The sequence below is a fragment of the Pleurodeles waltl genome, chromosome 4_2, assembly GCF_031143425.1.
Source record: "Pleurodeles waltl isolate 20211129_DDA chromosome 4_2, aPleWal1.hap1.20221129, whole genome shotgun sequence".
Taxonomy (NCBI): domain Eukaryota; kingdom Metazoa; phylum Chordata; class Amphibia; order Caudata; family Salamandridae; genus Pleurodeles; species Pleurodeles waltl.
Window position 1 is genome coordinate 35,980,122 of NC_090443.1, and position 11,899 is coordinate 35,992,020.

At 47.2% G+C, this 11,899-nt stretch overlaps 1 protein-coding gene across 5 annotated transcripts in view; it reads left to right on the plus strand.

Moving 5' to 3' along the window:
* Positions 1-10,762, plus strand: part of FMNL3 (formin like 3) — a 229,453-nt gene extending 218,691 nt beyond the window's left edge. For 2 of the 5 annotated variants that reach the window (XM_069230517.1, XM_069230519.1), the window contains one exon: positions 8,417-8,552. Coding sequence is in view for 1 of the 5 variants with exons in the window: in XM_069230518.1 (XP_069086619.1) it covers positions 8,417-8,481 (65 nt within the window). In the remaining 4 variants the exon portion in view is untranslated. Of the gene's footprint in view, positions 1-8,416 lie in introns of all 5 variants that reach the window. The other 3 variants (XR_011202594.1, XM_069230516.1, XM_069230518.1) reach the window with 3 other exon arrangements.
* Positions 10,763-11,899: the final 1,137 nt, after the last annotated feature.

Sequence of the window (11,899 nt, forward strand, 5' to 3'; positions counted from 1 at the left end):
CAGAGCCTCAGTGAGACAGTTAGGCATCACACAGGGCACATACTTATGAGCACTGGGGCCCTGCCTGGCAGGGTCCCAGTGACACAACTAAAACAACATATATACAGTGAAATATGGGGGTAACATGCCAGGCAAGATGGTACTTTCCTACAGTAAGTACCTTGTTTTCTCCAAAAGTAACAGGAGGGCTTTGGAAAAGGATTGTGCAAGACCCAACCAAGACTGGAAAAATCCAAAGGTAGATCCTGACTGAAGAGGACCTGCAAAGGAAAGGGACCAAGTCCAGTTCGAAATGGAGTGTCTGGTGGTGACAGGAGCCACTACCCATCCTTCTGTGGATACAAGACCAGGTCGACGGTGGACAAAGAGGAACAGCTGTGCAGCCCAGGAAATGAAGAGGAATCCCAGAAGTGGTGCAAGAGATGTCCCACGTCAGCGGTCGTGATACAGTAAGTTAGCGGTGCTGGAAAACCACCAACGAGCGTTGGCAAATGCAAGAGAAGGAAAATAAGGTTTGCATGACTGAAGAGGAACAGCAACAGCAAGGTCCAGGGGACTCTACCCATGAGGTGAGTCTGGGGTGACCCTTAGCAGCTAGGAGAGTCACAAGACGAGGCAACCCACTGGCAGCAGGCACAGGAGTCGCATTGAGGCCCACTCAGCACACCTGAAAAGGATTCCCACGTCGCTGGAGCAGCAGGCAGGAGACTGTTTTTCAGTAAGGAGTGCTGCAGGCTGGGGCTACACAGATCCTGAAGATCCCAGGGAGGAGGAACAAACAAGCCTTGGTAGCTGCAAGAGTGGCAGTGCACAGGGATCGTGTCCCGCAAGGCGAGGCAAAGGCTTACCATCTCCCTAGTTGGACAGCTGGTAGAGAGGACCGAGGGGGCCACTCCAGGCCACCACCTGTGATGCAGGATCCACGCAGCTCTGGAGGAGAGAAGATCCACGCAGCTGGTCGTCGTCGCAGCTGGTGCCTGTGGATGCAGCGGAGTGACTCTTTCACTCCAAGGGAGATTCCATCTTACTTCTTGTGCAGGCTGAGGATTCATCGCCTTCAGAGAATGCACAGCCAGGGAAATGTTGCAGTTGCTGGAAGGAGCCGGAGAAACAATGTTGCAGAGCGGAGTCATCGCTGAAGTTGCAGATTATTGGTTCGTGGAGAGTCCAGTTGCAGTCCCAATGGCCAGAAGATGAAGTGAACGATGCAGAGGAGTCGTGTTGGAATCTTGCATGTCGAATCTGAGGACCCACCCAGGAGGGAGTCCCTAACTAGCCCAAGAAGGAGGATTGGTCACCTAGCAGGGTGACCACCTATCAGGAGGTGGGTGTGATGTCAACTACCTGACCTGGCCACTTAGATGCTCCCAGGGGCCTCTGCCGACCTTGTGCCGACCAGATGGCAGAATCAAGTGAGCTCTGGGCACCAGCACTAGGGTGGTGATGGAGAGGGGATGGTCACTCCCTTTCCTTTGTCCAGTTTTGTGCCAGAGCAGGGACTGGGGCGGGGGTCCCTGGACTGAAGGAATCTGGTTTATGCAAGGAAGGCACCACATTTGCCCTTCAAAGCATACAGGTCGCTTGGGGAGGCTACCCCTCCAAAGACATGTAACTCATATTTTCAAGGGAGAGGGTTTTACCTCCCTCTACCACAGGAATCCTTTATTCTGCCTTCCTCTGCCTGAGCTGATCAAGCAGCAAGAGGGCAGAAACCTGCCTGTGGGGTGGCTCTAAGGAGCCCTCAAAGTGCATGGAATCATACAACCAATGCTGGTAATAGTATTGGGGAATCATTCTGACTTGTTTGATACCAAACATGCCCAAGTTCGGAATTACCATTATGTAGATGGACACAGTTAGTGAGTGATCTGTGTCCAGTACACAGGTAAAATGGCTTCCACGCACTTATGAAGTCCAGTGTAATCGAGCTGGAGTTCATAGGGGCACCTTTGCTCCTGCAGGGTTGCCCTCACACACAGGTACCTGCACCCTGCCCTCTGGGCTAGGAGGGCCTACCGTGGCGGTGAATTACAGTGACCTGGCGCAGTGACCTGTAGTGAAAGGATGTATGCACCTTATCATGCAGGTTGTAATGGCCCGCCTGCAGACACATTTTGAATGGGCTTCCATGAGGGGCAAAATACAAGCTGCAGCCCATGGGGAACCCTTGGTGCCCTAATGGCCCGGGAATCTATGTACCATATTCTAGGGACTTTCTTGGGGGCATCAGTATGCCAATTGTGGGGTATACAAAGTCCTAAGCAACCAAATTTAGAGGGAGAGAGCACAATCACAGGGGTCCTGGTTAGCAGGATCACAGTGTGAACAGTCAGAACATACTGACAGCAGTTAAAAAGTGGAGGTAACCATGCCAGAAAGAGGGTACTTTCCTACAGGCACTTCTTGGGGTTGTTGGTGGGTGCCATGTCAAGCACCCAAGGCCATAAAAGTACAGAAGGCCAAACGTTTTATGGCCTGCAACAAGCATTGGTCTTTGCACCATTTGCACTCTAGTTCAATATCTCCTCCATCCTGATGCTCTCCTTCCTCGAAGTCGTCTAATGAAGAAAACAATTAATTAAAGCATGGCGATTATTTGCCAAGGTGTCATTCTCATTCAAAGAGCATGTTACCTCAAATCTCTTCACTCCTTCTGTCGTCCCTCTGCCTGTGGAGTGTCAGGTGCTAGCCCTAGGCCTGTACCAGCCTCTCATCCCCAGCGCCCTTCCTGACATTGCCTCAGGCTTATCTTGAGTTCCTGGTTTCAAGAGCTGACCGGCTTTCTTTATGCATGCCATGATGGAAATATCTAAGCGTACATTGGTTCCCCTCTGAGCTCTTGCAACCACTAGGTTGTTCCTCCCTTGGCACCCCTCCATTCTGGTTGCCCTCCTTCCAGCACCGATGCTGACACTACTGCAGGCTCTGCCGCAGATTCCGGTAGGTATTTCTGCGTTGCCAGCACCACTGGTACTGTCTATTAAGCAACTTGTGTCTAAAACCAAGACAGTCCTGCAGAGATCCACAAGGGAAATCCAAAGAGTTTTTGAAGAAGGAAGATACAGAGAGGAACATAACAGTTCCTGCCAGCGCTGCTACTATACAAGGCACAAAATACTTGGCTTGGATTCTGACGAGATTTAAATGCCTGATCCATTCTGGCATGATACAGATGTTGGAAACGAGGCAGCAAGTCTGCTCTCATTCTCATCTTCTGACACAGCAGATGGCTTAGTCTTGCAACAGGCTAGTGGATTGGATGCTCCTTCATAGGTAGATACGAACTATGCCCCAGGACCAGCCTCCCCCTCCGGTGGCTTACCTTCATTGAGGGCTGAGAAAGGCTGCTGATGCCCTTGACCTTTGCTTGCATACTGTGGAAGCCACGTACAGCCATCAACTCTGAACTCTTACTATCATTCAATGAGGTTCTTATGGACCTGATGACAACTGTGTGGGAGAAGCTCACACCTGCCCGTCAGTAAATTGCTTGATCGTGCGGCACTACAGACCAGCTCCTGGAGATCCATTTTAGCAATATGCCCATCTAGCTCCTGAAAGCCTAGTTATGCAGACCTCATTATGTACAAAGCAAAATCCAGGCTCATTCCTGTGGCATCTCTGGACAGAGTTGAAGAAACTGAAGCTGCTGTGCAAACAGGACTTTTCGTCTGACACTTTTATCTAAATGCAGCTTATTTGTTTAGTAAGCATAATCATACCTTTTTAGAATATGGCACAGATGGTAGTACCAGCATACCCAACCATTTTAGATACCACCCTCCAGAGGTGGTTCAGAATGGGGAGGATGCTGCTAAGAAGCTAATCAGAACAGCTCTGAATATGGTTGATTCTGTAGCTACAGCTATGGGCTCCTCTGTGGTCTTCAGAAGGCATGCTTGGCTTTGGTCAACTGCCTTTTCCAGAGTTGTCCAGACAACCTTGATAGATATGTCCTTTGACTGAGCAAGACATTTTGGGGACAAAATAGCTGTTGTGCTAGAAAGGTTCAAAGCGGGCATGGCAGTGATCTGATCTTTGGGCCTTTTGTCCCCGGTTAAAGGCTACATCAATTTCCCACATTTCAGGGGTTCTCAACAGGCTTCAGGTTTACCAGCAACAGCCCTCTCAGCCTTCCCTGCAATACAACCAGCTCCTCTGGGATATAGAGACAGAGGTAGGGGCCACCAGACTTGCAACCCTCCTTCTCCATTTCACCTGCGTCACATGGGAAGCCACTTTAGCTTTCTTTTTAAATAGCAAGTGCGGCCCCTGGAAGGATGGGTGTCGACTTTTCTGCAGGCCTGGAAATCCATAACATTGTAAAGTGGGTCCTTTAGATTGTAGAAATATGTATGCCCTATAGTTTCAAAAGAACCCTCCACTCCCCTCCACCCCACGGAGCACCTTGGGTCAGAAGTCTATCTTTAAACACTGCAGCAGGAGGTGATGGCCCTTTTGAGGAAAAGTAAGGCTGAGGTGGTGGCAGACCAGGAAACTGGACAGGGGTGATTCTTTTGATACTTCCTGGTTGTTAAGAAGGGCAGTGGTTTTCATCTGGTCTTAGACCTTAAGCTCTTGACCTTGTTCCTTTGTAAAGTAAATTTCAAGGAGCTGTCCCTTGTTTGGGTTCTTCTGATGCAGAAGACAGAGAGGTGTGTCTCTGCTTGCAGGACATACATTTTCGGGTACTGATCCGGTAGGAGCACAGGAGGTACCTGTGCTCAGTGGTAGGGTCCACTCACTTGACAGTTTGCGGTCTGCCCGTGCGGACTAACACTGGCACCTCAAGTCTTCACAAAGATGATGACAGTGGTATCAGTTCATCTCTGGAGGTCAGGAATCTTTGTATTCCTGTGCCTGGATGACTGGCTGATCAACATCAATTTGCAGTTGATGGTAGTGTATCACCTGAAGGTAATAGCATCTCTGTGGTTTGACTTGGACTTCCTGTCAACGTGTCCAAATATCACCTAATGTTCACTCATTACCTTCTAGTCATAGAGTGCAGTGCTGGCACAACCTCATTTTGTACGTTCCTTCCTCTCCAGATATTGCAAGCCATTTGAGATAGGATGCTGATGTTTAGAGAGGAAGCCCGGACTCAGTCCTGGTGGATTGCTGCCTGCTAGCTTTTTCCATCCTTCTGATCAAGTACGCATGCTGACATTTGAATGCTTTCCTAAATGGTGCCTCCATAAGCAGTGGTTCCAGCACAGGGGCAATATGACTGTCTCTAGTGTGATCTATTGTGACACTGTGGCTTATGTGACCTGTTCTCAATGGAGAAGCATCTGTCTCAAATGATCTATCTTCCGGCAGCTGTGGGTATAGAGATAACAGATGCATTCACCCTTGTGTGAAGTGCTCATCCATAAGGGCTGGAGGTCAGATCTCCAGTCCACACAGGAGCAGGTTTTGTGCATCATCCTGCTCGAACTAAGGGCAACTCAGCTGGTGCTCAAGGCCTCCCCCATTCCCATCGCATTTGTTCCACTCAGACTTTAATGAACAATACAGCAGTGATGTGGTACGTCAGCAAGCAGGGTTGAGTAGGGTCTCAATGTCTGTCGAAGCACATCAGCATGGAATCTGTCTGGTTCTCTGTACACCAAAGCCAACAGCCTGAGTTGGGGTCATCTTGCAGACCATGAGTGGCATCTTATCCGGAGGTGGGATAGTACATTTTTGTCCTCTGGACTACTTTCAAATGGATCTCTCCTACTCGCAGCAATGCCAATTGCCCCTGTTCTGCCCCCTACACTACCCCCTGAAGGGGAGCCTCAGGGTACCTGTGTCAGTTGAGGTAGAACTTTCTACTTCTCTACCCGTTTTCCTCTCACACGCTTTGATGGCTTGGTTTCTGAAAAAGATTGTGTGCAGACTGCTGGACTTTCCCTGTTTTTCCCACTCTGTCATCCTCTCAGATCAGATCTTCCCTACCATTCAGAGGACTATACTCTACACGTTTGCCTCCAAAGTTTCCATCGCCATGACTGGAGATTGAGCGGGGACACCAAAGTTACTTTCACCTGCTGCTGCCTGAGGTGGTTGATGTGGGTGCTATCTGCTTGTTGTCTCTCCACCAAAACAGTTTACTTTGGAAGGTAGAATAAATGTGTTGGTGAATCCCTTCACAACTCACTGTCTGAGGTCCTTCGATTTGTGCTTTTGTTGACCGAGCTGAGTTGTGCCATGGGCCATATTAAGTAATATATATAGCAGCCCTGTTGGCTTTTCTCTGACTACCAGACCAGCCATCTCTATACTGATCTCAAAATCATAATGAGGTTTTTGAAGTGACTGACACATTTATTTCACCTACTCCATTTTGTCTTCCCCCAGTGGAATTTGAATATTGTAGTAAGCTTTTTTGATGGGTGCTCCATTTAGTCCCTTCATAGTTATCAGTTGGGGTGTTAATGTTTAAAAAAATAGTTATTTGTGGCCATTGCCTCAGATAGCCACGTCACTGAGCTGCAGGCTTTGAGCACCCTTCCCCCATTCACATGCTTTTTTCCAGACAAGTTGGTTCTGTGAACTAAGTGGCTTTTTTCCCCAAGGGGTCATCCATTACCCTCTCTACTATTCACCCTTCAGAAAGGCGGACAGTTTGTATATTGACCATACGAAGAAGATCAAGGCTGATGACCAGCTCTTCGTGTGGTACACTGGTAGCAAATCGGGCAGTGCAGTCCAGAATAGAAAATTATTCAATTCTGTATTTTGTGCATCAAGATTTACTAAACCCTTGTCAAAAAGGAACCATCAGACGGGATCTTAGCCCTTTCCACCACAGCAGTCTTCCTCCTCTGCTTTAGCCAGGGGAGGTCCTGTGGCTGCAACTTGTCAGCCAGTAATATAGGCTTTCCTTCACACCTTTGCCAAACATTGTCTGGATTCAGAGGTGAGAAGGGACAGTCGTTTTTTGCATACTTAGTGCTCCAGGATTTCATTGTTTGACCATTCCTTCGGGCAGGCCACTTTGCGAGATTCTGCTTTTGGACTTGTATTAGAAAGATAAGTAATCTGCAGTTGGAAGTATCCATCAGAAGAAAAAGTTCCTTACCTTTTGATAAGGAGCTTTCTGGTGGGCGCTCTTCCTAATAGTATATTCCTCACTAATCTTGCCATCTTCTCCAGTCTGAAGGATGGCCATTTTCCACATTAGAAAGGATCCAGTTTGGATTGCTGCATTGCACTCTACCTTGTGATGCAATTTCCTCATCTGTGCCTTAGAAAGGCTTGGAAAAAATTGGACAGTGAACTGATGTGTGTGTGCTAGGTAGATCCTTTATGGCTCAAGTGACCTCACTAGAGTGTTGCTTCCAGCCATGAGATGATGCCAGCCCACTACCACTGCAGGAAAGCTATAAAAGGTTTCCAGATCCAATCTGACTCACGACGATACAACGGGTGAGTAATCTACTGGGGCTCCTGACACTTTCTCCTCCTTCCACCATTTCCTTAAAAAATGGCAAACACGCTCCCCAAAATCTCTGGCTGGTCTACACCACTTTCTTAATGCTTACATCTTGCCTCTTTCTCACTGGGCATTTTCCTCTTTCCTTCACATTATTTGAAACTTTTCCACCTTCCCTCATTTGCATTCTTGAGGACGTACATCTTTACTGATGATCCCCTTTTTCACTCGCATTTACATAAGTTATACATCTTTTCTTTCTTCAGTTGTAGGTCTGTCCCCTTTCCCAATTTTCTTTCACTTGTAATGTTCAGACATGGTGTGGTTGGTGCTTATACTTGATAGGAGTTTGGATCACTTGTGCAGCGGGCTTGTGCTTGGTACTCTTAACGAGGAACATCAGAGCCCTGCGAGTTCAGACCCCTGGCTTATCTATGTTGTTTTTATTGGTATATGTGTTGACTTGGGAGTTAATACCCCGGCCTCAACTGAGCTGGTGTTATTTCTACCTGTTGCCTCGGTACATTACACCACCAACTTGTCAAGAATGGTGATTGTACCTGTGTTGTTACCGGAATGTAGAGCTTTGTTTGTCTAGGCTGGTACCTGTGTTAAACCATGATTTCAGATTGCTCAGCTAAACTAGGCTGATCCCTGTGTTTCAGGAGTTGAGACTCTGCTTGCCTACGCTATGATTGTCACTGGTGTCTCAGCAGGTATTGTCTGCTTGTCTAGGCTGATGTTGTTATCCTGTGTTACAGCCCGAATTGTAGCAGAATGTATGCCCCCTCCTCTTCTTGATACCCTCCTCATAGGAATACCCTAGCTTCCATTAACCGGTTTGCTTCTTGTCGAGCCTCATGCAAGGGAGTTGCTACACGTCAGACAGGTATGTGCTTGAGATGTTGTCGTAGCTGCTTCAGCGCTGCCCGATGCTTCTCCACTGCTGCTCCTCAGTGGCATCTCTGTAATTCTGGCAATTTTCCTCCTCAGATCTTCGGAGCCAGCCGTACAGACGAGCTGATGCAGTGATCAGGAATGCCTGGAGGCGGCTCTGACCGGGAAGGGAAGGTCTCCTATCAGTGAACATTTGCCCTGTCCTAGGGAACACCACCCTGTCCCCACACCCGAACCCACAGTATTATGGACCTTCCAGAGTGGACGCATCTGCATACGAGACTGGGTTTGAAAAGGGAACGGAGACCTCCTGCCGAGCATTCCAAGAAGTGCCTTAAAACCAGTGTTACTGAACTTTGTTATTTAAGATTGCAATATTTTATTGTTTTAACTGTAAACGTGTAAGTATTTGTTAATATGTAGACGCTCCCGGCCGTTAGGAAGAAGCGGTGCTGCCAGAACTTGCCCCGTGAGGACTGTGCTGTGACGGACGGCTTCTCAGTTCACCTTCTTAACAATGACTTAAAATCTGACCAGACTCGTCTCTGCAGCCAGAAGAAATCAGAAGGACTTTTCAACCCATTTTAACATGCACAGTTGACACTCCTGCCCAGAGAGCCACAGGAAGGGAACAGAGATGTGACCTGGCAGTAGTCAGTGTGCCTTTGAATAGGGGTTTGTTGTCACTAATTGCCTGGGATTGGTCAGCGTCAGCTGCTATGATCATACGCCTCTGCACAGATTAGCAGTTACTGGCCACCTGTGGATGGAGTATGGCATTTACTATATGTTACTTGCAACTGTTTGGAGACTTCAAGATATTTCTTTTTGCAGCCTGATCTTATTCCAGATTTACAGGCTTGTTTTATTCTGCTATCTACTACCTGGCCTTAGAAAAGCATCTTGCATAAAGGTTTTTTTGGGGGTGGGGACAATAGACCATGGGCTGAGACTGTACAGCTCATAAGAGCATCATTCGTATGTCTTCAGCACCCCACACACACCACTACAGTACATGTCTCTGTGGGTGCGGACCAGTTCTTGGGGCCAAAGTGCCATTTGTGGCAGCACAAAGGGCCTTTTTTCAAGGCTCCTCCTTGTCACTTTTATTTTTCCACATTTTATCATTTTAAATTGTATTATTGTTGTAGAGAAAGGTTACCACACCCTTTCTTTCCTTTTGCCATAGGACTTTCTGTGCTGTGACCAAATATGACAGTTTTGCACAAAGGTTCAGGAACTCTTCACCTGGACAATAATTGCCCTTAAACAGAAGGAGGTTGTTCAGACAATCGATGAAGGTTTTTTAAAATGTATTTTGTGTAAGTAAGTGATTTTATACATGTGAATGCAAGTGTTGGAGGGCTGTAGACCCAGCAACCGAGAAGATATTTTAAATTGTATCTTGTGTTCTTGGGACCAATTGTTTTATGTGATGGGAGTGTGGTGTTTGGGACTGGGAATTCTGGAAAAGGTAAAGATGCAAGGAGTACCTCCTTTTAGGTTTAGAAGGATATATGCCTAACATGACTGCCTTTTTGGGGTCTCTTGAATTTGCATCTCTTCTCCATTCTCTTTATCTCTGGGTCCATACCAGGTATACTTTCGAGTGCCAAATGTGACACTGTTTTTCAAGACTAAGCCCCAAGATTTCTGAGGGTGGGCTTCTAGCCTGCTTCTAGCAGCCACCTCTCATTGCAGAAGCTGGTGCCCAATACCCTTGCCTCACTCCCATGCTGCCTTACTGTGTTCATCAGACTGCCAAGTTACTTCCATATCAGAAAACGTTTTCCACGGGACCAAGAATCATGGAGAATATAAAACCACATAAGGAGTATATTTTAACACTAAACTGAATTAAAACTTGCTTGTTGTGCTTAAATCCCTATCTGCATACGGGTAGATCTTCCCCTGTCATTGCCCCAACTACCCAACCTTGCTGCTCTGCTGGTCATTACACCTGGCATTGGCCTTTACCTTCAGGGCTCATTCCTCACACTATCAAAGAAAGAGCTGAAATGGGAAGATGAGGGATTCCATGTGCTTTCTGTCTTGGCAGAATTGCCTCACGTAGGGAAGTAAGTGCCATTTGGGTTTTGAAAAACAGTAATCCAGAGGTGACTAGTTCTCCTTATCTATCAGGCTGGAGGAATGTGAGGGACCATGGGCTTTGTTTCTTATGTAAGGGGTGCCGGATGCCCCAGAAGTCTTTGATGAATTACTGCAGCTTGAAATTAGAAAGGGATCGACTTGGGGGGGGAGCATGTTGTCTCATTCTACCCCATGCAATTTGCAGACATATATATTGTATTTATTCTCTTTGATCATGTTATGTATTGAACTGATGCCTTTGTACTTGTAAATCCTTTTATTTTGAGGCTACTGTAAGCCACTTCCTGATACTGTACAGATTCTCGAATATCAGTAATCTCTGGAACTCTGGCCTCCGCTTAAGACTCATTTCATTACTTTAATACAGCTGTTACTGATTGCTCATTGTTGATGTGGATCATAATGCAGTTTTTAAAAAATTGATTTTGGGCAGGTAGTTTGAGACACAGAACTACCCTTGCAGTGGTTATCAGCTTGGGAGGAAGATGGAGGGCCAGATGTATTCATTCTGGCTGAACCAATGTTCTGGGCATGTTGAAGTGCGTCTCTCAGAATTGTGTGTGTTTATGTGTAAATAACATTATTATTGTACAGCTTCTGTTTTTCACTTGAGGCGCAACCCAGTGGTTTACTTTGCCCTCTGCTTTCCATAGGAATGTTCATTCCTCACTTGTAAGCACAAGAAGTGGCTTTTTAGAGTTGTGACCAATTAGTTTTTGATAAAAGTTACATTCCTGGTGCCATTCCCTAGCCTCACTCCCGTTACATGTTATCTCCCTAACTGTTACAGGACCAGACGCTGTCTTCTATAAATTGTTCAGTTTAATCATTGAGAGATGAGTTCCTCAGAGGCAGCTATGTGTGCTCTTCTCAAGCATTAAGGCCCATATTTATACTTTTTGACGCTAAACTGCGCTAACGCAGTTTAGCGTAAAAAATTTTTGCGCCGTCTAACGCCATTCTGAAGCGCCATGCGGGCGCCGTATTTATGGAATGGCGTTAGACGGCGCAATCAGACCGGCGCTGCCTGGTGTGCGTGGAAAAAAAACACGTAGACCAGGCAGCGCCGGCGTTGGGAAAAAATGACGTTAGGGCGTCTTAAAATGGCGCAAGTCAGGTTGACGCTAAAAAATCGTCTTAACCCGATTTGCGCCATTTTTTCGACGCCCAGACGCCATTTCATGACTCCTGTCTTAGTAAAGACAGGAGTCATGCCCCCTTGCCCAATGGCCATGCCCAGGGGACTTGTGTCCCCTGGGCATGGTCATTGGGCATAGTGGCATGTAGGGGGGCACAAATAAGGCCCCCCTATGCCACAAAAAAAATAAAAAAATAAAAAAAATTATACTTACCTGAACTTACCTGTACTTCACTGGGATGGGTCCCTCCATCCTTGGGTGTCCTCCTGGGGTGGGCAGGGGTGGCAGGGGATGTCCCTGGGGGCAGGGGAGGGCACCTGTGGGCTCA